At 43.6% G+C, this 26,485-nt stretch overlaps 1 protein-coding gene across 1 annotated transcript in view; it reads right to left on the bottom strand.

The window, feature by feature from the left end:
* LOC141146080 (fibrocystin-L-like) overlaps positions 1 to 26,485 on the bottom strand; it is a 364,397-nt gene that overhangs the window by 53,935 nt on the left and 283,977 nt on the right. The window contains exons 57-62 of the mRNA XM_073632840.1: positions 23,860 to 24,014; positions 21,032 to 21,161; positions 20,812 to 20,930; positions 3,690 to 3,819; positions 1,887 to 2,060; positions 1,666 to 1,769 (exon numbers count right to left, since the gene is read on the bottom strand). Coding sequence (XP_073488941.1) covers positions 1,666 to 1,769; positions 1,887 to 2,060; positions 3,690 to 3,819; positions 20,812 to 20,930; positions 21,032 to 21,161; positions 23,860 to 24,014 — 812 coding nt within the window. The remainder of the gene's footprint in view (positions 1 to 1,665; positions 1,770 to 1,886; positions 2,061 to 3,689; positions 3,820 to 20,811; positions 20,931 to 21,031; positions 21,162 to 23,859; positions 24,015 to 26,485) is intronic.

The following is a 26,485-nucleotide window of genomic DNA, read 5'->3' as shown; positions in this document are numbered from 1 at the left end:
TACAAAGTAAGATCTGTTGGCATGCAACGAAGGGTGAGTACATGCATTGAAAACTGTCTACAGGGGCGAGTTCAGAGGGTGGTGATAAATGGGGAGTACTCAAAATGGTCCGGGGTGGAAAGTGGGGTCCCACAGGGTTCTATACTGGGACCAATCCTATTTAATTTATTCATAAACAACCTGGAGGATGGGATAAACAGCTTAATCTCTGTATTTGCAAATGATACTAAGCTAAGCAAGGCAATAACTTCTCTGCAGGATGTGGAAACCTTGCAAGAAGATTTGAACAAATGAATGGGGTAGGCAACTACATGGCAAATGAGGTTTAATGTAGAAAAATGTAAAATAATGCATTTGAGTGGCAAAAATATGAATGCAATCTACTCATTGGGGGAGAACCTCTGGGGGAATCTGGGATGGCACCTAGAGTATGCTGTCCAGTTCTGGGCACCAGTCCTCAGGAAGGATGTTCTGGAACTGGAGAGAGTCCAGAGAAGGGCAACAAAACTAATAAAGAGCTATGAGGAAAGGTTACGAGCACTGAACTTGTTCTCTCTGGAGAAGAGACACTTGAGAGGGGATATGATTTCAATGTACAAATACCGTATTGGTTACCCCACAATAGGGATAAAACTTTTCTGCGAAAGGGAAAAGACACGTAGCTATTCACTAAAGTTAGAAGAAAAGCGGTTTACACTTAAACTGTGTAGAGGGTTCTTTACTGTGATAGCGGTAAGGATGTGGAATTCTCTTCCACAGATAATAGTTTCAGCAGGGAGCATCGATAATTTAAAAAAACTATTACATAAGCACCACAACACAGCACGACCACAACATACAGGGATATACAATGTAATACTGACATAAAATCACACACATAGGTTGGAATTGATGGACTTGTGTCTTTTTTCAACCTCGCCTACTAAGTAACAATGTAACTACTATGTAACTATGAATCCCTGGTTGTCACCAGGGTCACTAGAACTAGGGTCCCCATTGAAAGATTTCCCCTCTATTCTTGTTCTGGGGACAACCCAAAATTTGAGATTTTCTTTACCTTCACTTTCGATGATAATAGTAAACAGGACAAATAGAGAGGGTGAATCTCCCTAACGGGGGCACAGACAGCAATAAAAATCTGACAGCTGTTCTAATCCCTCTCTCCTTGCCTTTAGTTATACTATAATTATTTTTTGCTTTTTTGCTTGAGCTGCAGGAACATATCTAACCTCTGGTGCTGCTGGAGTAAATAGCTGAAGAAGGTCCCAAAAGGCTCCTGTCCCTTTTTTTTTTTCGCCATCTGTGTCCCATTGCGGAGATTTTTCCTTCACTTCCTGTCCCATAGCCAAACAGAAAGTGAGGGAAAATACCTGAAAATTAAGGGTATTTCTTGGGGACCCCCAGGTCATCAGAACTAGTCTCCCCATAGGAATATTTTTCCTATACATTTCCGGGGACAACCCAAAATTTGGGATTTTCTTTTACTTTTACTTTCAATCATAATGGTAAACAGGACAAATAGAGAGGGTGAATAAAACCTGACAGGTGTTCTAATCCCTCTCTACGCTATCCAAAACTAAAAAAAAAATTGCCTTTAGTTATACTTTAAGTTAGTACTATAGGTCACAGTGTAGATATGTTTAAACACATCTGTAAGACACTTACCTCTCCAAGGTTAAGGAAAGCCAAGGAATAGCGGGGGTCTATGGGGTCTCTGTAACTTTCCTGACCACTGTGGTAGAATTCCACATTTGATATTCTTGCATTTCCTTCAAAAAGTAAAATAAATAAATAAACACATTTATAATAGCTGCCTTTTGTGTGGTGGGAGATCGGAGGTGCAGGTTAAAAATGTCAATAGAGAACAGTATTCATATTCAGCTTACCCTTATAGACCATCCCATTGACTGAAAATGTGCCCACAAGAACACGAGCTCCGAATGATTCCCTGTACCAGCCTGGGTAATCCTCCCCAATGATCTTGATGTTTCTAGTGAGCAGAGCCACATCTGCTGCCAGAGTGTAGGTCAGGTTTGTGTTGGGGACTTCATAGGTGTTTGCTGAATGAAATAATACATCAAGTATGATTATCCTTGTAAAAAACAAGACTAATGCCCTGTACACACGATCGGACATTCCGACAACAAAATCCATCGGATTTTTTCAGACGGATGTTGGCTCAAACTTGTTTTGCATACACACGGTCACACAAAGTTGGTCGGAAATTCCGAACGTCAAGAACACGGTGACGTACAACATGTATGACGAGCCGAGAAAAATGAAGTTCAATAGCCAGTGCGGCTCTTCTGCTTGATTCTGAGCATGTGTGGCACTTTGTGCGTCGGAATTGTCTACACATGATCGGAATTTACGCAAACGGATTTTGTTGTCAGAAAATTTTAGATCCAGCTCTCAAACTTTGTGTGTCGGAAATTCTGATGGAAAAAGTCCGATGGAGCCTACACACGGTCGGAATTTCCGACAACAAGCTTCGATCGCACATTTTTTGTCGGAAAGTCGGATCGTGTGTACAGGGCATAACAAATATGAGTTTAGAACCATGATTAGTATATTTATTGTTGCATTCATTTCCCATACTTATTTAGTGCCAAAATAATCTTCAAAGCTTTTACAGAGTGCATAAGAGTTGTCATTTGCCCCTGGCACTGAAGGGGGAGAACACCAAAAGAAAGGGTGTTGTCTTTGAGATTCCAGTAACGAACACCTGAAACAAATGTGTAGTGAAAAGTGAAATATGGTATAAACCACTGAATGGAGTTAATGCTTAAGCTCAGTATCTCCAGTCATTACTCATTGTTTCATCATAGTTCATTACCAATGAAGAAATTCTGGACAAGGCACAGGAGAGTAATGGGAATTCTTTGCATAGCAGGCAAACACAACCAACTGGTCCCTTCATACAAGGGAGAGTTTCTTGTAGACAAAATAAGGTGTACTAAAGTATGACTTAGTGATGCAGTAGTTGGTGGCATGGTGAGATGTGAGCATTGAGTCCCAAGATGCTGTTTTAAAATGGCACTGGGAATCAACGACTCTGGCTAGTCCATGCATGAGTTGAATCTGAAACTGCTGGCTGTTAGCTGAGCATTAAGCCCAGGAGCTAAAACGATCAGTTCCTGGCCTTCAAATCCATAGAGACACTTGTAGCAGATCATTAATGATTCCATGTTGTATGTACATGGGGAGTGTAGTGATGTCACATGTGCAGGGCAGTTTACAAAACAGAGTCACAAATTAGTCTGTGGACACAATAGCATGCATCCAACAACAGCGCAAGACCAAAAGAACAGTGAAGGCAAGCAACTGTGAGATCTAGCAGAAGTAAAAAGCATATTTAAGCTGTTCTCATAATAAAGATTTGCATTATATATTTACAATGTTGAAAACAACAGCAGTGCATTTTAACCTGCTTGGGTCTTGATTGTGCTGAAAGGTGTGTTGTTGTTTTTAATGTTGCATATCAATAAAGGAGAGCATTTTATGAGAATTCCTTGGATTTTTCTAAAAGCTTCATCATGTGCTGGGAACAAGATCTAAGCATAGGGGTCATGCCTCCACTTTAGATGTAGTTGGATCATCTGTTAGGGTGGGCTGTATTTTTCAATGATTGTTTGAGGTTTATTATTTTTTTTTGCAGTTTAGTAAACAAGCCTTGTCACATGTCTTACCTGTATGGGTAAAAGTGAGAGAGACATTTAAAGTGAGGTTTCTCTGGTCAGGTGACACATCAATAATCCTCCTGGTTTCTGTCTGCCAGGCACTGTAACTGGTGGTGGTGATAAGGATATCTTCACCGACCTGATTAAAAAATATGTATAGGTAAACTTTACATACATATGAACAGTGCTAATAATTATGAATGTGGCTAAAAAGACTAACAGCTGTAAATGGGATAATCAGTACACCGACTAGTAAAACTCCAGACTCTGCTGTGAGCTAATACCCTTCTACAGGCTTACATCTCATTCAGGGCTGGTGCTACCACTAGGCAAACTAGGCAGCCGCCTAGGGCGTCCGGCCGCTGGTTTCCCTACTCTCCGTCTTCTGCCGGTCTCCACACGTAGGTTTTTGATGCAGTGGTGACTGTATGCAGGGGTTGCCTCTGTCTGCTCTCTGCAGCATCTAACTAACTCAGGCAGCAGCCGCCACGTTCCTAAGTAGTGTCAGAGGTGCAGTGCAGCACTGGAGGACTATGTCCTGACAGAACGGAAGCACACATCCCCTGCGCGCCACAGCCTCTATGATCAGTTACCTATCTGTCTCTCCCTCTCTGAGTCTCTGCCTTTGCCCATACATAATTCCTATACCGAGTTATGTGACCCCCTGACCCCGCCCCCCACCATGTCACCGCCATTCGTAGAGGCTGCTCTCCCTCCTGGACTGTCTTGTACAGCGGCAGTGTGTGCTATAGCCTAATTGAATCGTAGTAGTGGGCGCTCTGGGGCTGGTGACAGCTGGAGCCTGGATGCACCAAGGCAGGGTTTGTCCCTGGCACTGGCAGGGTCATCAGATGCATGTAGGGCCCCGGTGAGTGAAGAACACTGACATTGTATTAGGAATCAGGTAGGTCAGTGTAATAGTCAGGTAGGTCAGTGTAATAGTCAGCTGGGTCAGTGTAGGGGTCAGGTAGGTCAGTGTAGGGGTCAGGTAGGTAGGTCAGTGTAGGGGTCAGGTAGGTCAGTGTCATTGTCAGGTAGGTCAGTATAAAGGTCAGGTAGGTCAGTATAGTGGTCAGGTTAGTGTAGGTGTCAAGAAGGTCAGTTATAGGTTAGTGTAGGGGTAAGGTAGGTCAGTGTAGGTAGGCCAGTGTAGGGGTCAGGTAGGTCAGTGTAATGGTCAGATAGGTCACATGTGTTACATGGGCAGGCAAAGGAGGTGGAGTCAGGGGTAGAGCCAAGGGGGGCGGCAAAATGAGGTTTTGCCTAGGGTGTCAAAAATCCTTGCACCAGCCCTGATCTCATTGTATCTTCTTTTGGTCTGAACACAGAATCTGGGTTCATTCACTCGTCAATCCCTGAACACCAGTTAGCCATAGTTTTAAATGGGCCTGAATTTGAGTTGCGTTAACAAGCATTGTAGGAAAAGTGTTTTGCTTTAATTTAAGTAAATTTTATTTCATCATAATCATTATGTTAGAATGACTTGTTTTCTAAATTCATTTTGTACATTCGGATTTGTTTTGCATATTCATTCCAAATCAATTCATATTTTCGGAAGTTAGTTATTCTTTTGTTATTTCATTAGATTAGCTATATCCCTGCTAGTTGAACCCACAAAGAGAAATTGAATGAGCTCATTGGATGATTTTGAATGTAGCTGCGTGCATCTGAAAGTAACAAATGGAACGAAATTAATTTCAGATTCAGTCATATGTTATGATTCGGAGATTCTGATGGATCCACCTCCATCCAACCCAAACACAATAAGTAGGAATCATTTTATTTCACTTTTATACCTAAGTGTATTTATTTTCACATGTTTCCATTCTTATGTAGTGCATTTTTTATAATAATGAGTTATGTGACACTTACCTTAAGACGAAGCCCTCCAGCAGCGCGCTGTCACTGCTGACAGAGCTTCCATCTTCACATTGTCTTTCTTCTGGGTTCGGGGCCTCTGGCTACATGAGTGACCGGCGGCCGCCATGACATCACGCGCGGAAGCTCTCGTTTACGCTACAAGCTCTGAAGGTCCAGCATGGTATGCCAGACCTTCAGAGGGCATGAGCCGGTGACATCACTGGCTGCATGCAATGTGAATATTTCCTAAACAGTGCAAGTTCAGGAGATATTCACTGTACCTACAGGTAAGCCTAATTATAGGCTTTCCTGTAGGTACAAGTCAAAATAGGAAGTTTACTACCACTTTAAGATCATCACAGAGGACAAGGGGGCACTCTTTATGTCTGGAAGAAAAGAGATTTAATCTCCAAATACAAAAAGTTTTCTTCACAGTAATGCCCCGTACACACGGTTGGATTTTCCGACGAAAAATGTGTGATAGGACCTTGTTGTCGGAAATTCCGACCGTGTGGAGGCTCCATCACACATTTTCCATCGGATTTTCCGACCCACAAAGTTGGAGAGCAGGAGATAAAATTTTCCGTCAACAAAATCCGTTGTCGGAAATTCCGATCGTGTGTACACAAATCCGACGGACAAAGTGCCACGCATGCTCAGAATAAATAAAGGGATGAAAGCTATTGGCCACTGCCCCGTTTATAGTCCCGAGGTACGTGTCTTACGTCACCGCGTTTAGAACGATCGGATTTTCCGACAACTTTGTGTGACCGTGTGTATGCAAGACAAATTTGAGCCAACATCCGTAGGAAAAAATCCTAGGATTTTGTTGTCGGAATGTCCGAACAAAGTCCTACCGTGTGTACGCCCTATAAGAGCTGTGAAAATGTGGAATAGACTCCCTCAAGAGCTGGTTCTGGTTAGCTCTGTAGATTGTTTTAAGAAAGGCCTGGATTATTTCCTAAATGTACATAATATACTGTAACTGGCTACTAACATTTATTGGTAAAGTTAATCCAGGGAATATCAGATTGCCTCTTGGGGGATCAGGAAGGAATTTTTTTCCCCAACTGGAGAAAATTGTTTTTTTTCTTTCATTTGTATCAACTGTGGGTATAGGATAGTGTATATGGAGGTTTTCTATTTGTGTGTGCGTGTGTGTGGTTTTTTTTTTTGGTTGAACTGGATGGACTAGTGTCTTTTTTCAACCAGATGAACTATATAACATAAGGCCCAAACTATTGCATCATGTCATATAAATGAATACAAATTAATTAGTTGTTTTTGTTATAAACTAATTCGCTACTATTGTGATTTCGGGATTTGGATACATCTCAATCTCTGAATCACACAAGTTTTGTCCAAATTTCGATTTGTAAGAAAACAAATCGCACATGTCTAACACCAACTGAGAAGCAGTCTTGCAACTCTGGTAGGCACAGATAATATAGGGATGTTTGATGTTACTCTTTAGTAAAACATGAAGCATTACGGCATTTTTAAAAAGATAAATATTTCACTGTCTAATGCAGAGCAGGTCAGGCAGGAACAGTAGCCTGTGTTTTTTCAAAAGGCTATATTGTATGTATGTGAGTGTGTTTATGTATGCAAGTGCATGTTTGTGTATATGTACAGTATGTATGTGAGTTTACTGTATGAGTGTACGTATATGTGTGTGTCTGTGTGTGTGTGTGTATGAGTGTACTGTATGTATGTGTGTATGTACATATCTATGTACAGTATCTCACAAAAGTGAGTACACCCCTCACATTTTTGTAAATATTTTATTATATCTTTTCATGTGACAACACTGAAGAAATGACACTTGGCTACAATGTAAAGTAATGAGTGTACAGCGTGTACATTTGCTGTCCCCTCAAAATAACTCAACACATAGCCATTAATGTCTAAACTGCTGACAACTAGGAATGAGCCGAACACCCCCCGGTTCGGTTCGCACCAGAACCCGCGAACGGACCGAAAGTTCGCACGAACGTTAGAACCCCATTGACGTCTATGGGACTCGAACGTTCGAAATAAAAAGTGCTCATTTTAAAGGCTAATTTGCATGGTATTGTCCTAAAAAGGGTTTGGGGACCCGGGTCCTACCCCAGGGGACATGTATCAATGCAAAAAAAACTTTTAAAAACGGCCGTTTTTTCGGGAGCAGTGATTTTAATGATGCTTAAAGTAAAAAAAAAAAAAGTGAAATATTCCTTTAAATATCGTACCTGGGGGGTGTCTATAGTATGCCTGTAAAGTGACGCGTGTTTACCATGTTTAGAACAGTCCCTGCACCAAATGTCATTTTTAAAGGAAAAAATCTCATTTAAAACTGCTTGCGGGTTTAATGTCATGTCGGGTCATGGCAATATGGATGAAAATCAGTGAGACAAATGGCATGGGTACCCCCCAGTCCATTACCAGGCCCTTTGGGTCTTGTATGGATATTAAGGGGAACCCCGCACCCAAATTAAAATAAGGAAAGGTGTGGGGCCACCAGGCCCTATATACTCTGAACAGCAGTATACAGGCGGTGCAAACAAGACAGGGACTGTAGGTTTGTTGTTAAGTAGAATCTGTTTGTAATTTTGAACATTTTTAACGTGTTTAGCTCCAGCCAAAAAATCTTTTCTAAGCTTTTTGGAAAACATAGGGAAGGGTTATCACCCCTGTGACATTTGTTTTGCTGTCTTTCCTCCTCTTCAGAAGATTTCACCTCACTTTTTTGTCCCAATGAAAAATGTTTTTTGAAAATTTGGGTTTTTTTGTGGAACAAGGATTGGAAAGCATCAGTGGAAAGGAGAAATTGTTTTCCCATATTAACTCTTACAGGAGAGAATTTCCCTTCCTAGGGGTAGATTTCATCTCACTTCCTGTTGTCTCCTTCCGTTTGCAAGTAGGAGTCATTTGTAAGTTAGATGTTTGAAAGTAGGGTCCTGCCCTATATATTCAGCAGAAATTTGGGCCTTAGGTGTTGCTGTGGCCACAACACTGTAAGCCCTCACAGGGCCCTGCTGTGAAATATTAGATCAAGAATTGTAATTACATGCCCCTGTTGAACAGGAGCTGAAAAATTAGGCCTTAGGCACTGGTGCTGGTGCCACAACACTGCAACCCCTCACAGACACTCTAGTTGGAACGCAGGAACGAGCCCTGCTGCAAAGTATTGCTTCAAAAATTGTAATTACACGCCCCTGTTAGACAGGGGCAGAAAAATTGGGCCTTAGGCACTGGTGCTGGTGCCACAACACTGCAACCCCTCACAGACACTCTAGTTGGAACGCAGGAACGAGCACTGCTGCAAAGTATTGCATTAAAAATTGTAATTACACGCCCCTGTTAGACAGGGGCAGAAAAATTGGGCCTTAGGCACTGGTGCTGGTGCCACAACACTGCAACCCCTCACAGACACTCTAGTTGGAACGCAGGAACGAGCCCTGCTGCAAAGTATTGCATCAAAAATTGTAATTACACGCCCCTGTTAGACAGGGGCAGAAAAATTGGGCCTTAGGCACTGGTGCTGGTGCCACAACACTGCAACCCCTCACAGACACTCTAGTTGGAATGCAGGAACGAGCCCTGCTGCAAAGTATTACATCAAAAATTGTAATTACACGCCCCTGTTAAACAGGGGCTGAAAAATTGTGCCTTAGGCACTGGTGGTGGCGCCCAGAACCAAAAATGTTCTTACAAGCTATCAGCGTGATGATTGAGGAGGAAGAGGATAATTACTCAGGGATAGTCACTCAGCATCAGCATAGGCAGTCTTTGAAGGGATCTGAGATTTCAAAAAAAATTATTCGGTTACATCAGCATCAGGTGCTTGGTAGCTGGTGGTGATCCAAGACTCATTCATTTTTATGAAGGTCAGCCGATCGACCGAGTCGGTGGACAGACGCACCCTGTGATCGGTTACCACGCCTCCAGCAGCACTGAATGTGCGTTCCGAAAGAACGCTGGATGCAGGACAGGCCAGTAGCTCAATTGCATACTGTGCAAGCTCTGGCCAGTGATCCATCCTCAAGACCCAGTAACCCAGAGGATTTTCGGTGGGAAAGGTGTCCAAGTCTGATCTTGCCCCTAGGTATTCCTGCACCATGTAAAACAGACGCTGGCGATGGTTGCTGGAACCGATCATACCTTGGGGCTGCGGACCAAAAAATTGTCTGAACGCATCGGTCAGACGGCCACCTTCTCCACCGCTCCTTCTTTGACTGACCGAAGCCTCAGCAACACGTTGTCCAGAAACAGGAGTTTGTAACCTCCCAGTCTCTGGGAACGCGTTGCACAGACCTTTCTGCAAGGCCTCCCGAAGATGTTTCATCCTCTGCTCCCTCTGCGATGGCAAGATAAGGTCCGCAACCTTACCCTTGTAACGTGGATCAAGGAGGGTTGCCAGCCAGTATTGGTCCTTCTCCTTGATACCACGAATACGAGGATCCTTACGCAGGCTTTGCAGGATCAGGGAGGCCATGCAGCGTAGGTTTGCTGAGGCATTCGGTCCGGAGTCCTCTGGGTCACTAAGGACAACAACGTCCGCAGCCACCTCCTCCCAGCCACGTACAAGTCCATGTGTTCCTTGGGACTGATCCCTTAAAGACTGCTGCTGATGCTGAGTGCCAGGCTCCACCTCCATACTGACACAATCTTCCTCCTCCTCCTCCTCCTCCTCGTCCTCTTCCTGTGTGATCGGCGGGCACGCAGGAACACTGTCTGGATAAAGGGGGCCTTGAGAGCTAAGGAAGTCCTCCTCTTCCTGCCTCTGTTCTGCCTCAAGTGCCCTGTCCATTATTCCACGCAGCGTGTGCTCCAACAGGTGGACAAGGGGGACAGTGTCACTGATGCATGCACTGTCAGTGCTCACCATCCTCGTGGCCTCCTCGAATGGTGACAGGACAGTGCATGCATCCCTGATCATGGCCCACTGGCGTGGGGAAAAAAAACCAAGCTCCCCTGACCCTGTCCTGGTGCCATAGTCGCACAGGTACTCATTGATGGCCCTCTGCTGCGTGTGCAGCCGCTGCAGCATGGCCAACGTTGAGTTCCACCTGGTGGGCATGTCACAGATTAGGCAGTTCTTGGGCAGGTTAAACTCCTTTTGGAGGTCCGTCAGCCGAGCACTGGCATTATATGACCGGCGGAAATGCACACAGACTTTCCTGGCCTGCCTCAGGACATCCTGTAAGCCCGGGTACCTGCCCAAGAACCGCTGCACCACCAAGTTAAGGACGTGAGCCAAACAGGGCACATGGGTCATTTGTCCCTGTTGGAGGGCAGAGAGGAGGTTGGTGCCATTGTCGCAAACCACCATTCCTGCCTTAAGTTGGCGTGGCGCCAACCACCTCTGAACCTGCCCCTGCAGAGCTGACAGAACCTCTGCCCCAGTGTGGCTCCTGTCCCCCAAGCACACCAGCTCAAGCACCGCATGGCATCTTTTGGCCTGCGTACTTGCGTAGCCCCTTGAACGCCTACGGAGCACCGCTGGTTCCGAGGAAGAGGCCATGGAGGAAGAAGAAGAGGAGGGGGTGGAGGAGAGAGGTGTGTCACAATCAGCATTTTGGAGGCGTGGTGGCGGAACAACCTCCAACACTACTGCACCTTGTCCTGCATCCTTCCTAGCTGCCAGCAGAGTCACCCAATGCGCCGTGAAACTTAGGTAACGTCCCTGTCCATGCCTGCTGGACCATGAGTCAGCGGTAATATGCACCTTAAATAGAACACCTGTAATTTTCTTCAGGTAGCTTTATATACTGTAACCAGACAAGCCTGCCTGTCAGTAGGAAGATAACAGGAACGGATCTAGCTGTACACTGTGAGCAGGACGCACTGTACTAAATGTAAATAGTCTAGCTGCCTGACCGTGGTACTAATAGGATCAAATAGAACACCTGTAATTTTCTTCAGGTAGCTTTATATACTGTAACCAGACAAGCCTGCCTGTCAGTAGGAAGATAACAGGAACGGATCTAGCTGAACACTGTGAGCAGGACGCACTGTACTAAATGTAAATAGTCTAGCTGCCTGACCGTGGTACTAATAGGATCAAATAGAACACCTGTAATTTTCTTCAGGTAGCTTTATATACTGTAACCAGACAAGCCTGCCTGTCAGTAGGAAGATAACAGGAACGGATCTAGCTGAACACTGTGAGCAGGACGCACTGCACTAAATGTAAATAGTCTAGAAGATAACAGGAACGGATCTAGCTGAACACTGTGAGCAGGACGCACTGCACTAAATGTAAATAGTCTAGAAGATAACAGGAACGGATCTAGCTGAACACTGTGAGCAGGACGCACTGCACTAAATGTAAATAGTCTAGAAGATAACAGGAACGGATCTAGCTGAACACTGTGAGCAGGACGCACTGCACTAAATGTAAATAGTCTAGAAGATAACAGGAACGGATCTAGCTGAACACTGTGAGCAGGACGCACTGCACTAAATGTAAATAGCAGGAACGGATCTAGCTGAACACTGTGAGCAGGACGCACTGCACTAAATGTAAATAGTCTAGAAGATAACAGGAACGGATCTAGCTGAACACTGTGAGCAGGACGCACTGCACTAAATGTAAATAGCAGGAACGGCTCTAGCTGAACACTGTGAGCAGGACGCACTGCACTAAATGTAAATAGCAGGAACGGATCTAGCTGAACACTGTGAGCAGGACGCACTGCACTAAATGTAAATAACAGGAACGGATCTAGCTGAACACTGTGAGCAGGACGCACTGCACTAAATGTAAATAGTCTAGAAGATAACAGGAACGGATCTAGCTGAACACTGTGAGCAGGACGCACTGCACTAAATGTAAATAGCAGGAACGGATCTAGCTGAACACTGTGAGCAGGACGCACTGCACTAAATGTAAATTGCAGGAACGGATCTAGCTGAACACTGTGAGCAGGACGCACTGCACTAAATGTAAATAGCAGGAACGGATCTAGCTGAACACTGTGAGCAGGACGCACTGCACTAAATGTAAATAGCAGGAACGGATCTAGCTGAACACTGTGAGCAGGACGCACTGCACTAAATGTAAATAACAGGAACGGATCTAGCTGAACACTGTGAGCAGGACGCACTGCACTAAATGTAAATAGCAGGAACGGATCTAGCTGAACACTGTGAGCAGGACGCACTGCACTAAATGTAAATAGCAGGAACAGATCTAGCTGAACACTGTGAGCAGGACGCACTGCACTAAATGTAAATTGCAGGAACGGATCTAGCTGAACACTGTGAGCAGGACGCACTGCACTAAATGTAAATAGTCTAGAAGATAACAGGAACGGATCTAGCTGAACACTGTGAGCAGGACGCACTGCACTAAATGTAAATAGCAGGAACGGATCTAGCTGAACACTGTGAGCAGGACGCACTGCATTAAATGTAAATAGTCTAGATAGAAGATAACAGGAACGGATCTAGCTAAACTGAATACAGTGTATATATATATATGCAACACCTGGGATGCATATATATACACAATACACTGTAAGTGCAGCTAACTGACTGACTGTTCTGCCTAATCTATCTAACTCAAATCAAATGACACTGTCTCTCTCTCTCTCTATCTCTCAGCACACCGGAACACACACTACACAGGGCCGCCGTGCAGGCGGCCTTATATAGTGTGGGGTGTGTACTAAATCCCCTGAGCCATAATTGGCCAAAGCCACCCTGGCTTTGGCCAATTACAGCTCTCTCTACTGACGGCGCTGTGATTGGCCAAGCATGCGGGTCATAGTGCATGCTTGGCCAATCATCAGCCAGCAATGCACTGCGATGCCGCAGTGAATTATGGGCCGTGACGCGCCACACGAATTTAGCGCGAACGGCCCATATCGTTCGAATTCGGCGAACGGGCGAACAGCCGATGTTCGAGTTGAATATGGGTTCGACTCGAACACGAAGCTCATCCCTACTGACAACTAAAGTGAGTACACCCCTAAGTGAAAATGTCCAAATTGGGCCAAATTACCATTTTCCCTCCCGGTGTCATGTGACTTGTTTGTGTAATAAGGTCTCAGGTGTGAATGGGGAGCAGGTGTGCTAAATTTGGTGTTATCGCTCTTTCTCTCATGCTGGTCACTGGAAGTTCAACATGGCACCTCATGGCAAAGAACTCTCTGATGATCTGAAAAAAAGAATTGTTGCTCTACATAAAGATGGCCTAGGCTATGAGAAGATTGCCAAGACCCTGAAACTGAGTTGCAGCTCGGTGGCCAAGATCATACAGCGGTTTAACAAGACAGGTTCCACTCAGAACAGGCCTCGCCATGGTCGACTAAAGAAGTTGAGTACACATGCTCAGCGTCATATCCAGAGGTTGTCTTTGGGAAATAGACATATGAGTGCTGCCAGCATTGCTGTAGAGGTTGAAGGGGTGAGGGGTCAGCCTGTCAGTGCTCAGGCCATACACCGCACACTGCATGAAATTGGTTTGCATGGCTGTCGTCCCAGAAGGAAGCTTCTTCTAAAGATGATGCACAAAAAAGCCCGCAAACAGTTTGCTGAAGACAAGCAGACTAAGGACAGGGATTAATGGAACCATGTCCTGTGATCTGATGAGACCAAGAAAAGCTTATTTGGTTCAGATGGTGTCAAGCGTGTGTGGTGGCAACCAGGTGAGGAGTACAAAGACAAGTGTGTCTTGCCCAGTGGTATATTTAGGTTTTGTGCTGCCCTAGGCCTGACTAAACGCATGCACCCCCCTAATTTAAATACGACCCACCCCATCCTGCCGAGGCCACACCCCTTCCTGTTTAAGACCCACCCTATCATCTGTAAACAACACCCCTTCCTCTTTAGGCTCATTTGGCACCTTTCAGGGGGGAACGGGTACCTGTTTCTGACAGGTACCCTTCCCCACTTCTGGGAGACTGCGCTGTCCCCTCTGAAGTTTGCCCCCCCTCCTCCTTCCTCCACTGGGCCATTCAGAAAGTGCAACGCGCTTCGCACATGTGCAGTAGGGAACCGGTCGGTTTCCCTTACCATGAATGATAATGGCAAAACCCGAGAGCCAATCCGAAAATCGGCTGAGGTGTCGACATCGCTGGATCCCTGGACAAGTAAGTGTTCTAATATTAAAAGTCAGCAGCTACAGTATTTTTAGTTGCTGAGTTTTAATGCTATCACGGGGGGTCTCACTGTGCCCATCAATTGCAGCCTCACTGTGCCCCATCAAATGCAGCCACTGTGCCCATCAAATGCAGCCACTGTGCCCATCAAATGCTGCCACTGTGCCCATCAATTGCAGCCACTGTGCCCATCAAACGCAGCCATTGTGCCATCAAAAGTAGCCATTGTGCCATCAAACGCAGCCACTGTGCCATCAAACGCAGCCATTGTGCCCTCAAACGCAGCCACTGTGCCATCAAACGTAGCCATTGTGCCATCAAACGTAGCCATTGTGCCATCAAACGCAGCCATTGTGCCATCAAACGTAGCCATTGTGCCCATCAAATGAAGCCACCGTGCCCATCAATCGCAGCCACTGTGCCCATCAAATGAAGCCACCATGCCCATCAAACGCAGCCATTGTGCCATCAAATGTAGCCATTGTGCCCTCAAATGCAGCCACTGTGCCCATCAAATGCTGCCACTGTGCCCATCAAATGCAGCCACTGTGCTATCAAATGCAGCCACTGTGCCCATCAAATGAAGCCACCGTGCCCATCAAATGCAGCCATTGTGCCATCAAACGTAGCCATTGTGCCCTCAAACGCAGCCACTGTGCCCATCAAATGAAGCCACCGTGCCCATCAAATGCAGCCATTGTGCCATCAAACGTAGCCATTGTGCCCTCAAACGCAGCCACTGTGCCCATCAAATGAAGCCACCGTGCCCATCAAACGTAGCCATTGTGCCCTCAAATGCAGCCACTGTGTCTATCAAATGCAGCCACTGTGCCCATCAAATTCTGCCAGTGCCCATCAAATTCTGCCAGTGCCCATCAAATGCTGCCAGTGTCCATAACACTGATATACTTTATTAAAACACTGTACCTGCTGTCCTGGGGGTTTCCCTCGTGCTCCTCTCTCTCCTCCTGACGTCACAGCCCCAGGGCCGAGGAGAAGATGCAGTGCAGGGGAGGGTAGGCGGAGCTTAAGGCTCCACCTGTCACCTGTTGCTTATGGGGGCGCGAGTGACACACGCCGCCCCCCCGCATGAGATAAAGCCCCCCCACCCGTCTTGCTGATTCCCGGCTCCCGCTGCCGCCTCCCGCACACTTGCAGCCCACGGCGGCCGGCTTTCTGTAGCGGCGCCGTGGTGTATGGGCGTGCTTGTCAGAGAGTAGGGGGGCGTGAGATACACGCCCCCATCCTCTGCCAAGCACGCCCATACACAGTGGCGCCGCTACAGAAAGCCGGCCGCTGTGGGCTGCAAGTGTGCGGGAGGTGGCAGCGGGAGCCGGGAATCAGCAAGACGGGTGGGGGGCTTTATCTCATGCGGGGGGGGGGCGGCCCTTCTTGCCGCCCCCCGCAAAGTGCCGCCCTAGGCCTAGGCCTTGTCGGCCTAGGCCAAAACACAGCCCTGGTCTTGCCTACAGTCAAGCATGGTGGTGGGAGTGTCATGGTCTGGGGCTGCATGAGTGCTGCCAGCACTGGGGAGCTACAGTTCATTGAGGTAACCATGAATGCCAACATGTACTGTGACATACTGAAGCAGAGAATGAACCCCTCCCTTCGGAGACTGGTCTGCGGGGCAGTATTCCAACATAATGACCCCAAACACATGTCCAAGATGACCACTGCCTTCCTAAAGAAGCTGAGCATAAAAGTGATGGACTGGCCAAGCATGTCTCCAGACCTAAACCCTATTGAGCATCTGTGGGGCATCCTCAAACAGAAGGTGGTGCGCAAAGTCTCTAACATCCACCAGCTCTGTGATGTCGTCATGGAGGAGTGGAAGAGGACTCCAGTGGCAACCTGTAAATCTCTGGTGAACTCCATGCCCAAGAGGGTTAAGGCAGTGCTGGAAAATAACGGTGGCCACACAAAATATTGACACTTTGGGCCCAATTTGGACATTTTCACTTAGGGGTGTACTCACTTTTGTTGCCAGCAGTTTAGACAATAATGGCTGTGTGTTGAGTTATTTTGAGGGGAAAGCAAATGTACACTGTTATACAAGCTGTACACTCACTACTTTACATTGTAGCAAAGTGTAATTTCTTCAGTGTTGTCGCATGAAAAGATAGAATAAAATATTTACAAAAATGTGAGGGGTGTACTCACTTTTGTGAGATACTGTATGCGTGCGCATACTTAGGTTTATATGCATGTGTGTGTATGTATGTCTTTATGTTACTGTTAGGCCTTGTTCACATTTAAGAATACCCATGCGAGGGCCATGTTTTCCCACAAAGGCATGCGATTCACAGTTATTGCGTGTATCCCCCTGCAGCCAGTCCCATTCATGTCATGTGGGACACAGTAGCTGCACTGACAGAGCCACTGCTCCCAATGTGACATCCACGTGGGTGCGGGTCTCTGAACGTAGACAGTGCAGATTCAAGGATTTGTTCCCACACAGATGTCAGATTGGGGAAAGCGGCTGTGTCTGTGCAGCTGCTCCATCCTAATTGACATGAATGGGACTGCCTGCATGAGGATACACAGAACACCTATGCATCCCTAGGGTCATGGTGTACGCTTAAGTATGCCTGTGTGAACAAGGCCTAACATTACCATACAGACAGGGTCGGACTGACCATTCGGGCACTCCCTCAGTAAAACTAGGGACAGTATGCAAAAATCTGTGCTTTTTTTACATCTGTCCCTGAAATGTCCAACACGGACATCATTTTGATGTGAAAATCCCGAGGCTATATCTGCTCCACCTCTGCACTGCCCCCTCAGCCAATGGGAACACGCTGTACACGCCCCCTTCCACAGCGCGTTTTTTTTGACACAGGAGCAGGAGATGCCGACTGCTGGAGGAGAGGAGGAGGCAGGGACACAGCCTGCAGTGTGGGACGGACTGCTGCCTGATAAGGTAAGCTGGCTGAGCTGTACAAAATGGATTCTTGTCAGTGGATTACTGGTGAGCAGAGAGGGAGGATGTGTTTCCTCTAGCAGGACTCCTCCTGTCTCTAAAGCTATTAGATCGATTTTGTGTGTGAGAAGTGCACTGCTCCTGGAGGAAGGACATGTCCCGAATGTCTCCCCCAATCTCTACTACACCTCAATACTCATTACCTGCCCACCGATACACAGGCACAGACTCCTCCTCTCCTGTATTATCACCTAATGTGTTTGTGAGCTGCTGGGGCACTACAAGTACCAGCATGCCAGGAGATGGGGGCAGCAGTGTGTTCAATCAGGTTAATTTTTGGGTGAAAAGTGCTGGTGTGTGTGTGTGTATAATGTCTGTATGTATGTATGTATGTATGTATGTGTGACTGTGTGTGTATAATGTATGTGTGACTGTGTGTGTGTATACTGTGTGTGTATACTGTATGTGTGTGTGTGACTGTGTGTGTGTATACTGTATGTGTGACTGTGTGTGTATACTGTATGTGTGTATGTATGTGGGATTGTGTGTGTGTGTATATACTGTATGTGTATATGTGTGACTGTGTGTGTATACTGTATGTGTATGTATAGTGTGTGTATATACTGTATGTGTGTGTGTACACTGTATGTGTATATGTGTGACTGTGTGTGTATACTGTATGTGTATGTATAGTGTGTGTATATACTGTATGTGTGTGTGTGTGTATACTGTATGTGTAAGTATAAATAAGGTGCAGCGCTAAATCAAACAAGCAAAAAATGCATGAATGGGATGATACAAAACTGACATAAAATGCAATACAGCTCCGTACAGATAAATAATAAAACTCTAGTCATATAGGCATTCCCATGTGGGTCATACAAAGATGTTACACTGCAAATCAGCAATTCAATTCTGCTGAAGAAGTCCCGCCCACTGGGACGCAACGCGTCCAGAACGAGGATACGTCGTGATGTCACCCGCGGCCATCGCGCATGCTCAACAACTGTGTGTACACACCATCGTGATCTGCTTTTGTACTTGCACTGGAGAAGTGCTTGATTTGTAAGTGAAATAATTTTATCTTTACAATAAACTACACCATATGAAGAGCACTATTCTGTTCCCCTTTTTTGTTCCATATGTCATCATATATATCGAGAGTATCCTGATCTTCAATATCCTGCCATTTGACGGAAGTCCTGTATGCTGATTTGCAGTGTAACATCTTTGTATGACCCACATGGGAATGCCTATATGACCCTCTGTAATTAAAGGGTCCTGGCTGCCAGGTGAGAGGCCACTCTTATTAAAGGTGGAGGGCACATCGATTAGTCACTTATACCGGCATGCTGTTTCATCACACTTGATTGGTTGAATCATTGGATGATTTTATGGACTTTTTTCGTTGCTCTTTGAAACTTGAATGATTATATTGCATACACGCTTTGAGGATATTGATCTGGAGTTTTATTATTTATCTGTACGGAGCTGTATTGCATTTTATGTCAGTTTTATATCATCCCATTCATGCATTTTTTGCTTGTTTGATTTAGCGCTGCACCTTATTTATACTTATTCATTTTAGGGATTTGATTGTTTGACCCTGGTGTTCAGCTGCTCATTATACATATACGCGCTGATTTATACTCTTTTTATTGTATACTGTATGTGTATATACTGTATATATACTGTATGTGTGTATATACTGTATGTACTCTGTATGTGTGTATGTGTACTGTGTGTGTGTCTATGTGTATGTATACTGTGCATGCGTGTGTGTGTATACTGTATGATCCATGTGTGCCCACTGCTGCTCAACAGAAGTCAATAAAACAATCCTGTGCCCGTGAAAAATGCACTTGTTGCCATTTGGAGCCATCTACTTGAGCTCGACCTCAGGTCAGGCAGCAAGGCAGATCTGGGTACACACCTGTGCAGTGACATCATGGCACACATCATGCATGGCCTTTATTCACATGCCCCACTGCCCAATCTGAGGCCAACCACAGCAGTTCACTATTCTTCTGGCCCTTTGACTCACTTGCGCAGTTCAGAGCCTGCAACAAGTGGATTTTTTCTAATTAAAAGCCTTTTCCCGACAGCTGCCTGTCACACCAAGCACTAAGGTGCAAAGGTGTGTGTAAGGGGACACTGATGGAAGGTGACACTCTGGGGGCTCTGCCGTAGGGTGGCACACTGGGGGGCTCTGCCGTAGGGTGGCACACTGAGGGGCTCTGCAGTAAGGTGGCACTCTGTGGACTGTGATGTATAGGGAGACTGTTGGGACTTTGATGTAAGGGAGGACTCTGATGTGAGCGTGGCGCTCATACTGACTGCTGTACTCTATATGTTTTGTTTGTTACTTACTCCTGGCATGACGGCCATCTGTAAGCCCGGGGGCCCCATAATCTTCTATTGCATGGAGGCCCCATAATCTTCTATAGCCCGGGGGCCCTATGAGTTGTCAGTCCGCCCCTGCATACATACATACATACATACAGGCCGCTGACAAGCCGAGAGAGGCATTTATGAAAGGAGGCAGTGTATACAGGGAGGGGGATAGTGTAGAAAGGAAGTGGGAGCATTGTGTACTAGAGAGAAGAGGGACATTGTATACAGGGGGTCAATGTATAAAGGCAGGAAGTGTGTAGAGAAGGTGGGACAGTGTTTACGGTGGGTGAATGTAATTTGGGATAATTCCTAGCTGGTGTTTATTTGTTGTTTATAATCAGACCATAAAGCCACACCCAATATTTAGCATACATTAACCACGCACAATTTTTGCCTTCATCTCCCTACTGTGTTCCTCATTCTCAAGTCCACAAGCTAGGAGGTATGCTAAAGGCAAAACTTTTGATAGAGTGGAGAGGGATTAGAACTCCTGTCAGTTCTTTATTTGCCATCTGTGCCTCTGATAGGGAGATTTGCCCTCTTTATTTGTCATGTTTACCAATTTTAGTGAAAGTAAAAGAAAAACCCACATTTTAGGCTGTCCCCAGAAGAAGAAAAGAGGAAAAATCTTTCAATGGGGACACTAGTTCTTGTGACAACCAGGGATTTCTTCACTTTGAAGGGATTTCCTCTCGCTTCCTGTTTTGGCTTTGGAACAGGAAATGAAGGGAAATCTCCTGATGGGACAAAATAAAATTGACAGATTAGAATTAGAACCCTCCCTTACTTTATCCAAAATTAAAAAAATAAAGTTTTGCTTTTAGTTCTATTTTAAGTGTCAGCTGTGCCAATGATCATTCAGATATACCTGCCAGTCCACAGGCTCTGCTAGGATGATGTACTGTGATCCAGCTGGTGCTGTATTTGCCAGTTTAGTCCTATATACAGCACGTGGAAGTCCATGAAGATCAAGTTCTCCAAATACCCCTACAAAAGAAGGATTCCATCATTTCTTGATATGCTGCAACTTGAAGTCAGTATGTGAAATTGAAAGTTATTCAGCGATATAGTTGTCATTTTGTACTTGCCTATAACTTTTGATCCCTGATTTGGTCCATTTGGCAATGGGAATTCTGGAGTTGAATGGCTTCCTCTTAATATAATATGTAGTTCTCCCTGGAATGGGTCAGTTTCCGTTCCTGCTATTAACATTCCACCCTGAAAAAAGCCAATAAAACATATATGATACCTGAACCCTCTAGAACAGGGGTCTTCAAACTACGATCCTCCAGTTGTTTAGGAACTACAATTCCCATCATGCCTAGTCATGTCTGTGAATGTCAGAGTTTTACAATGCCTCATGGGATGTGTAGTTCCGCAACAGCTGGAGAGCCGTAGTTTGAAGATTCCTGCTCTAGAATATCAGAATCATGTAGGGTTGGTTCAGATATAAGTTAGCAAATCTACATGTAAATTTAGGTGGTTAGTGAGGCAACATCTCCCCATTCAAGAATTTCATTGCTCACTGTAATTGTACACAAGGAGTAAAACATCTGGCTGGCTTACACTCAGCCTCATATTTTACAATTTGGAAAGTGTTGATGTTAAAAGTGTAAATGTCCCACTCACCAGAGGCACTCATAATCATCCCCTAGCAAGTTATAAAAGGGCAGATTATCACAAACGTTGCTCAAAAAATGGGGGCAGCATTTGCTACATATATATATATATATATATATATATATATATATATATATATATATATATATATATATATATATATATATATATATATATATATATATATATATATATACATATATATATATATATATATATACATATATATATATATATATATATATATATATATATATATATATATATATATATATATATATACACACATACATACATACATACATACATATATACATACACACTGGCCAGCATTACTTCTCCTACAGCCTCATACTGTAAAAAATGAAAATAAAATCCAAAAGGGAAAGTATTCTATATTGTCATCTGGTCTTCACACTTACATACATTTATTGGACATCCAATTCCAAAACCATGGGCATTATTTAGTAGTTGCCCTATCCTACCCCAATCCTCTTTTGCTGCTATACCAGCTTCCACTCATTTCAGAAAGCTTTCCACAGAATTTTGGAATGTGTCCTTGGGGAATTGTGCCCATGCAGCCAAAAAAGCATTTTAAGGTCGGGCAGTGAATTTTGCTGAAAAGATCGGGCTTGGCTTGGTTATTCTGAAGGTGTCCAAAAAGGTTGAGGTCAGGGCTGTATGCAGGCCTCCACACCAAACTCATCAAACTACATCTTTAAAGTGGGAGTAAACTCCCATCTCTGACTTGTACCTATAGGTAAGCCTATAATAAGGCCTACCTATAGGTACTGTAAATATCTCCTAAATGTGCATAGTTTAGGAGAAATTTACTGTATATGCAGCGGATGACGTCACCAGCATATGCCCTTTGAAGGAATGGCCACCTGGGCTGTTCCCGGAGTCCTGTGCCGTAAATGGCAGCTCCGGCCAGTCACACAGCCTCAGTCCGCGGACCCGGAAGGAAGATGGAAGCGGCCTCCAACGGTGACAGCGCATCACTGGAGGGCTTCGTTTACAGGGAAGTTTAACATAATGTACTAGTATGCGATAAATACTAGCACATTATGACAATACCTTTCAGGTCAGGAAAAAAAAAATCACCCATCAATTTACTACCATTGGCATTTTGCTAAAGCACAGTCATGTTAGAAAAAACAAGGGCCTTCCCCAAACTGTTGCCACATGGTTAGTTGACACAGTTTTCTAAAGTGTCTTGTATGCTGTTGCATTAACATTATCCACATATGTCCACATACTTTTGGCCATATAGGTAGGTCCTGATGGAGCTCTGGGTAGAACCGCATCATCCCATGTGACATTGATTTGCATCACTCTTCAGGGACTTAGTGTGGCTATGAGTGAGCATGCAATATGGTACTCAGATGCATCATGATTAATAGACATTGCTTACTGTCTGGAAGAACATGTATCTGCACCACCTTTGATATCACACTATAGAACTCCCCCAAGTGCAATGCTTGGTTGGGGTGTGAGTCCTGGGTGAGCGATAAAGATACGATCGCCAAGATTATATACAGCTCAAGCAGTTTATTACACTTGACATGGGTCACATAACCCTCACAGTACTGCCAGATGAGTACTCAGAAGAAACCCATGTACGACATAAGATTTAGTTGTCTGTTCTGTCCTGCGTGTCAGAAACATGTAAACATTGGGAATGTATGCATTAGTTCCCTGTGTGGCAAGAGTATGGGTATTGGAGCCAATACAGTGTACAGTATGTTTTGTATAGAGTCTTCTTGCAATCACCTTTGAGTGAACAATATGATTTTATATACTAACTATATGACCTAGTCTGTCCCATAAACACCTCTTATAGCCATTTTTGAAGACTGATAACCAGTATGCAAATGTAAGATCTATTTATGAGAAGTATATTGTCTGCAGGATAGTCAGATGCAGTACATTGGATGGCGCTGTTACCAAGACATTAATAATATTCAGTTTATGGTAGCCATGATGTTGCTCTTAGGTGTGAATTTACTGTATATATATATATATACAGTATGTGTTTTGTTTAATGCACTTTAGCATTGGGTATAATTGTTTAGACAATTTCAGTTTATAATGCTACAATAAACAATTACAAGAATAAAGAGAGTATTTTTTTATATCTTGAGTGTATATTTTACTTGATTATTCTTTACTTGATTGACTAATAGGTAGGTGTGATGGTAAGGTGTCCACAAACTCTTGATAGGAATGGAAGGATGTCTTTGTTCTGCTTTTGAATTGCACAGAAACCCCTATAAGTGAGTGGTCAGTTGATTACCTGTATAGATATATAATTGGCACTCAGGACCGATGTTTTAAAGGAGGGTGCTGATCCTACTGTTGAGTTGTCTGTGACGTTTCTTAACTCCAAAACACCATAAATGATAAGTTTATCCACATAGAGGAAGTCTATTTCTGCTATAATCCACTTGCCTGGAAAAGAATTAAAAGAACATGTTTACCAATCTACTATGTGTCCCAGCTGTGGTTCGTGTTTTTCTTCACACAGCCAACTAGAAATAAGTCAACCTTCTTTAACTTAGAAGCAAAATATTTACGTATTAAACAATTTTAAAGGTGAAGTGTGGGATTGTAAAAAAATAAACATAGATCATTACCTACCTACTGCAGCATCGGTCTGATGCTGCAAGCTTTCCCTCACCAGGCCTAAGCCTGAGAACTGAGCAATCACGTGACACTGATCGCTCAGTTCTTGGGTACTCGCAGAGCAGAGAACTGTGACTGTCAATTACTGCTCTCTTCTCTGCCCCTTCAGCACTCACAGGAGTACCGGGCTGGGGAAGGGGCAGGAACAGCTTGAAAATGTTATGCTCATTAGATAGGGCTTATGTCAGAAACTAGGGTTTATGGTTGGGGGTAGACATGTGCAATTTGTTTACTTCCGAATTCGTTTTTTATTTCCAAAATATCGAATTTCCTAAATATAGAATTTCCGAAATATCGAATTTTCGAATTTCCGAAGGTGAAATGTTTGAATTTCCGAAATTTTTGGAATTTCCAAAATTCGGAATTTCCAAAATGTAAAATTCTAGAATTCGGAATTTTGAAAATTCAAAGTTAGGAGATTCGAAATTTAGAATTTTGGTATATTGAAATTTCGGAAATGTGGAAATTCGAAATTAGGAAATTCAAAATTCAAAATTTCGAAAATTTGAAAATTTGAAAATTCAAAAATCCATAAATAAAAATGAAAATCTGAAAATTTTAAAGAATGACAATTCAAAAACCCAAAAATCTGAAATAATAACTAACTAATAATTACTATTACTTTTAAATTATAGGTATTGGAATTTCCTTTCAAATTTGGCTGTTTATGAATGTAACAAATACGAATTTATCCGAAGTTGCGAATTATCCGAAATAACGAATGCCGTATCTAAACAAATGGAACGTATAGATCTAGTAATAATAAATAATAATAAAAACTTTTTATTATTATTTATTATTAATTTGTTCCATTCCATTCGTTTAGATGCGGCTCTGTGCTGCCTCTCTGATTAATGCCCTCCTTGCCCGTTCCATGAGTTTTGGTGTGCAGCCGCCTCTTGGCAGATTTGCTGTTGTGCCATGTTCTTTCCACTTGGTTATGATAGATTTGATGGTGCTTCTAGGGATCATCAAAAATTTGGATATTTTTTTATAACCTAACCATGACTTGTACTTCTCAACAACATTGTCCTTTACTTGTTTGAAGAGATCCTTGGTCCTAATGGCAGTGTTTTTAGTTAGTGGTGCCTCTTGCTTAGGTGTTGCAGCCTCTGGGGCCTTTTAAAAAGGTGTGTATATGTAATGACAGATCATGTGACACTTGGATTGCACACAGGTGGACATCATTTCACTAATTATGTGACTTCTGAAGGTAATTGGTTGCACCAGAGCTTTTTATGGGCTTCATAACAAAGGGGGTGAATACATACAAGCCAATTATCATTTTTTTTATTTCTGAAAAATAGACTTATGTATATATTTTTCTAATTTTACTTCACCAACTTGAACTATTGTGTTCTGATCCATAACATATAATTTAGATTAAAAAAACATTGAACTAAAGGCTGTAATGTAACATAATAGGTAAAAAGCCAAGGAGGGTGAATACTTTTGCAAGGCACTGTATAAATTAATAGTTAGTTAGTTATTTTCATTTCAAATTCTACTGATTTTCCCTCTTTTTTTTTTCAGATTTTAGAATTTTGGAATTTTGGAATTTTGGAATTTCCGATTTTTCTAATTCCGAATTTCCGCAAATTCCAAAATTCCAAATTCCAGAAATTCGAAAATCAGAAATTCGCTAGATCGAAAATTCGCAAAATCGAAAATTTGGAAATTCGAAAATTTGAATTTCCAAATTTTCGAATTTCAAGCAAGAAAACTAAAAAACGAATAAAATGAAAACGAACACATTTTTTGGCAGTGCACATGTTTAGTTGAGGGAGCTTTTAACAACAGTGTGAGTGAATCTCACTGATTAATTAGCAAAGTACCAGGGCACAGGATCCTGTGAATTTATCCAAGCTCCAGTTGGTTAACTTTATCAATCACATAGAAAAATGCCTTATCACAACTTAATAAATATGTAAACCAACCAGAAGGAGCTTAGGTAAACTCCATAGATACCATTTTCTTAACTATCTAGTGATGTACACTGAGTTTTCAGATAATACTTGAGAGTTGGTATCCTCTTGAAACAAGCACAGCTGATAGGAATTTGGACTGGTCACATCAAAGCCATGTGTCTGCATACTAAGGCTCGATGCACATCTATGCATGTTGCTTTTGAGTGTTTCCGCAGTGCTTTTTGCAGTGCTTGCCGCATTTTTGGACACATATTTTTGCCGCGATTTGCATTTTTTTTACACTGTATATAGCTGGTTGCTAAGGAGGGG

This window comes from Aquarana catesbeiana, linkage group LG05, assembly GCF_042186555.1.
Source record: "Aquarana catesbeiana isolate 2022-GZ linkage group LG05, ASM4218655v1, whole genome shotgun sequence".
Lineage (NCBI taxonomy): Eukaryota > Metazoa > Chordata > Amphibia > Anura > Ranidae > Aquarana > Aquarana catesbeiana.
The sequence above is the reverse complement of the archived record's forward strand: the minus strand, read 5'-3'. Positions and strand labels throughout refer to the sequence as shown.